This window comes from Protobothrops mucrosquamatus, unplaced genomic scaffold (genome assembly GCF_001527695.2).
Source record: "Protobothrops mucrosquamatus isolate PMUCROS unplaced genomic scaffold, P.Mucros_1.0 scaffold3702, whole genome shotgun sequence".
Taxonomy (NCBI): Eukaryota; Metazoa; Chordata; class Lepidosauria; order Squamata; family Viperidae; genus Protobothrops; species Protobothrops mucrosquamatus.
Window position 1 is genome coordinate 67,460 of NW_015389657.1, and position 5,052 is coordinate 72,511.

Sequence of the window (5,052 nt, forward strand, 5' to 3'; positions counted from 1 at the left end):
GAGCGAGCGGCCTTGGAAGAGACGGGGCGGTGAGCGAGCGGCCTTGGAAGAGACGGGGCGGTGAGCGAGCGGCCTTGGAAGAGACGGGGCGGTGAGCGAGCGGCCTTGGAAGAGACGGGGCGGTGAGCGAGCGGCCTTGGAAGAGACGGGGCGGTGAGCGAGCGGCCTTGGAAGAGACGGGGCGATGAGTGAGAGGACTTGGAAGAGACGGGGTGGTGAGCGAGCGAGCGAGCAGCCTTAGAAGAGATGGGACGATGAGCAAGCGAGCGGCCTTGGAAGAGACGGGGTGGTGAGCGAGCGGCCTTGGAAGAGACGGGGTGGTGAGTGAGCGGCCTTGGAAGAGACGGGGTGGTGAGCGAGCGAGTGAGCACCCTTGGAAGAGATGGGACGATGAGCAAGCGAGCAAGCGAGCAGCCTTGGAAGAGACGGGGTGGTGAGACAGTTGAAAAGCCCTGGACTTAAAGACCTCCCTTCCAATTCTGTTATTCCATTTTGTGTGGTACACTAAAATAGAGTTAGCTCACCCAATTGTGTTTCCTGTCTCCTCTACCTGGGAAGGCTGGCAACCAGCTTCCAAATACAATTCAAGGGGTTGGTTGCGACCTACAAAGCCCTACATGAAGCGAGCTCAGGATACTTGCAGGATCCCTTTCTGGGTTTGTGGACCGGGACGGCAGTGGGGGTGGGGAAGAGAGGATGGTTCTGTTTGAGCACCCACCACTTGCGTGGCCCAGTTCTGAATGGGCTGACCTGGGGGGTGGGGGAACCTCTAATCTACTGCATATCTAGTCATTTCTGTTTGCCCCCCCCAAATTGGCAAAGATTCACAGGACCACCTTCCCCTGCTAGATATGTTGAGACTGCAATTCCCAGAATTCCCAGTACTCCCGATTCTAGGCCAGGAATTCTAGGCCGTGGTGTCTCCACAGTCCTGGAGAGCAGCTGAGACCAGATTGAGACAGGTGACCGTACGGCTTCCAAAGAACCAGAGGCAGGAGATTCTTACCCAGGATTCTGGCATCTTGCTTCACCTCTCGAGGGACTCGCTTCAGCCCAGCACCCACGGGAGATGGCTTCACCTCGGCCCAGTTCACCCCTCGGATTCCCCGAGTCTGAAAGAAGAGCAGAAAGCGGGGACCTTAAAAAGCCATCCCATCCCTCATCAGATTAGATAACCTTTATTGTCGTTTTTTTCCCTGTGGGCACAATGGCACACATTAAAAATGAAATGTAGTTGCTTCCTCTCAAAGTGTACACATACGTAACACATTTAAAACGTACTATATACAACATATGTATAGACCAGGGGTAGGCAACCTTGGCTCTTTTTATGACTCGTGGACTTCAACTCCCAGAATTCCTGAGCCAGCATGGCTCAGCTTGGAAACCTCTCCCTTTCCCCTCAGCATGGCTGGCTCAGGAATTCTGGGAGTTGAAGTCCACGAGTCATAAAAGATCCAAGGTGGCCTACCCCTGGTATAGACCTACACCCTTACATGTAAGTAACATATAAATATTAATCACTGCCCATTTCAATACATAACGGAAAGAGGAAGCTTTAGAGCAGGGCTTTTCAACCAGTAGTACAGGTACCACCTGTGGTACATTGGCACCTGGCAGGTGGTACGCGACCATCCTAGAAAAGTGGTAGCGGGGGAGGGGAATGAGCTGAACCGGTGGCAGCACAGCACAAGTCTGAGCGAGAGATGGCTGGATGTGCAGGGATGTCAGGGCTCAGGGGAAGCGCCAGGATCAGCGCCAGGCTCTAGCTGGAGCTCGGCGCTGATTCTGGCGCTTCTGCTGAGCCCTGAAGAAGCACCAATCAGCTGGAAAGCAGCACTGATCCTGGCACTTCTGCTGAGTCCAGAAGAAGCGTCGATCAGCTGTAATGTTGCAGCCACTCCAGGGTCTTGTGATTTACATTCAGATGCTTGGCAACTGATTCATATTTATGATGGTCATAATGTCCCAGGGTCATGTGAAGTGACCAAAACCTGCTGCAACCACCCAGCAGACGGGGGGCATAAAAACCAAACACCCCCCACCCCACCCCACTGCTAATCCTCAACAGAAATGCTCACAACAATGAAAACCTCGGACAGGAGGAAGAGCGTTGCCGGGTGGGCAGGCAGGTGTCTTGCTCAGCTGTGGCTTGGGGGGCACTTTTTTCGGTGCCATTGTAACTTCGAACAGTCACTAAGCGAATTGTTGTAAGTCGACGACTACCTGTATTTTATCACTTTTTTCCTTTTTGGGGGGGGTCATCAAGTTTTTGACACCTTGCTAGGTGACTGGTGGTACTCAGATGTTGCCATATCCTAAAAGTGGTACAATGGGTGAAAAGGTTGAAAAGCCCTGGTTTAGAGTTCACAAGGTTTATGGAACAAAGCTATGACAGAATCTGTATGTTCCGCTTCGGATACCACAGAGCCTCCTCCCAAAAGGTAACAAGGAAAACAGGCTATGAAGAGGATGTGTCGTGTCCCAGATAATCTTGCGGACCCTGCTCAAGCAACGCTTCTGTGCTATGTCCTGGATGGGAGGGAGGGAACTGCCAATGATCTTTTTGGCCATTCTCACCACTCTCTGCACCGCCTTCCTGTCTGAAGCAGGGATGCTTCCAAACCAGACTGTGATGCTGTATGACAGGATGCTCTCGATCGTCCCTCTGTGGAAAGTGGTCAGGACAGGGGAAGGAAGATGTGCTTTTCTCATGCGACGCAGAAAATGTGTCCGGGTGTTTTGCCAAGCTCCTGTTTATCATCAACTCTAAATCAGACAACATACAAGTAGTCCTTGACTTACAACCACAATTCAGCCAAAAATGGTCATAAAATGGGGTCTGTCGTGTGATGACTCTCTTAACTACCGACGTGACTTAACGGACATAATTCCGGACTCAATTATGGCCATTAAGTCACCTAAGTTACTTCTATCGCCTTCGCCTCCTTCCAGAAATTCTTACACTAGTTGCGATGAGGTTGGGATGAATATACAGGTCGTCCTCAACTTACGACGGCTTCCTTTAGTGACTGTTCAAAATTACCATGGCATTGAAAAAAATGACGTGACCGTTTTTCACACGTAGGACCGTTGCAGCATCCCCCACGGTCATGTGATCCAAACCCAGACAGCTTGGCAACTCACTCGTATTTATGACGGTTGCAGTGTCCCGGGGGGGTCATGTGATCGCCTTTGGTGAGCTCCTGACAAGCAAAGTCAAAGGGGAAGACGGATTCACTTAGCAACCGTGTTACTAACTTAATATATGCAGTGATTCTCTCTGTGGCGAGCAGGGTCGTAAAATGAGGCAAAGCAAATGTCCCGCTTATCAACAGAAATTTTGGGCTCAATTGTGGTCGTAAGTCGAGGACTATCTGTAATAAGATCTCTTTCAGCAAAATACAAAACAACACTTAAATTCAACACTTAAATTGAGACTCTAGAAAGAGTACAGAGAAGAGCAACAAAGATGATTAGGGGACTGGAGGCTAAAACACATAAGAAACGGTTGGGCCTGTCTATTTTAATGAAGAGAAGGACGAGGGGGGACATGATAGCAGTGTTCCAATATCTCAGGGGCTGCCCCAAAGAAGAGGGAGTCAAGCTATTCTCCAAAGCGCCTGAAGGCAGGACAAGAAGCAACGGGTGGAAACTAACCAAAGAGAGAAGCAACCTAGAACTAAGGAGAAACTTCCTGACAGTTAGAACAATTAACCAGTGGAACAATCTGCCTCCAGAAGCGGTGAATGCTCCAACACTGGAAGTTTTTAAGAAGAGACTAGACAGCCATTTGTCTGAAATGGTATAGGGTTTTCTTCCTGAGCAGGGGATTGGACTAGATGACCTCCAAGGTCCCTTCCAACTTTATTATTATTATTATTATTATTATTATTATTATTATTATTATTATTATTATTATTATTATTATTATTATTATTATTATTATTATTATTATCACCAGGCAACCATTTTGTGTCAAGAACAAGGCCGCTCAGCGCTGTCGGACATACCTGCTTCCCCTTTCTTTCGGCCTCTTGCTGCCTGAGCAGGAAGGCCTCCGCCAAGGGCACGGCCTGGGCACACGACTCCGGGCCGTGTTCCCTCACCAAGCTCTGGATCTCCTGGGGCAGGAGAGTCAAGAACTGCTCCAGGACCAGGAGATCTAACATCTGCTCCTTGGTGTGCTTCTCTGGCTTCAGCCACCCCCGGCACAGCTCCCGAAGCTGGCTGTACACTTCCCGGGGGCCCCGGGCCTCATGGTAACGGAATTGCCGGAAACGCTGGCGCTGCGCCTCCATCCGCAAGGCGTCCCCTTTCAAGATGGCCGCCTTGACTTTGGCGTATTCGCTTCGGTCCTGGAGGCTGAGGCTACTGTAGGCCTCTTTAGCTTCCCTGCCCAGCACGGGCACCAGGCGAGCCAGCCATTCTCGGCGGGGCAGCTGGCAGGTTCCAGCCAGACGTTCAAAAGAGGCGAAGAAGGCTTTGTTGTCCCCCCACGGGGAGGGTCCCTCGGCCAGCGGCTGGTGTCCCTCCCCTAGAGGAGAGGACTGGAGCGCAGTGAGGAACTCCTGCCATTGGGCTTCCCAGATTTCGGGCAAGCCCTCCCTGGGCTCCTGCTTCACTTGCCGTGGGGCAGCCCAATTCAGGAACTCTCGGATGGTCCCTACTTGGAGGACCCGAGGCAGTTTCCCTGCACGGTCCGCTCCCTCTGGCCCTCTGGGGCTGATGGTTTGACGATCTTCCACTTTGACGATCCCCCTGCGTCTTGGGATGCCATCAGCTCTTCTGGCCCTCTGCTCAGCCGCCATGGCCTCTCGAAAAGCAGACCTCCCTGGCCACAAAATTTGCAATTTCAGTCAACCTTGGGCTCCCGGGAATGTCCAGAATTTGTCTTAGCTTCCTTTTCTCTCTAATACAGCCGGCAGATAAGGCAGTTTCCTCCAGGATGGGAAGGGTTTTAAGGAAGCAGTAGGCCGCACGACATAATTCAGCAGCAAAGGGGCACTCTCTGAGGAGAAAAATAAAGCATGTTGAAAAACTGTCAGCCCC

The 5,052-nt window shown here is 51.4% G+C and overlaps 1 protein-coding gene across 1 annotated transcript in view; it reads right to left on the minus strand.

Annotated features, from left to right (window-relative positions):
- Window positions 1-4,811, minus strand: part of LOC107298082 (zinc finger protein 397-like) — a 6,995-nt gene extending 2,184 nt beyond the window's left edge. Inside the window, exons 1-2 of the mRNA XM_015827444.1 lie at window positions 4,014-4,811; window positions 1,007-1,112 (exon numbers count right to left, since the gene is read on the minus strand). Coding sequence (XP_015682930.1) covers window positions 1,007-1,112; window positions 4,014-4,811 — 904 coding nt within the window. The remainder of the gene's footprint in view (window positions 1-1,006; window positions 1,113-4,013) is intronic.
- Window positions 4,812-5,052: the final 241 nt, after the last annotated feature.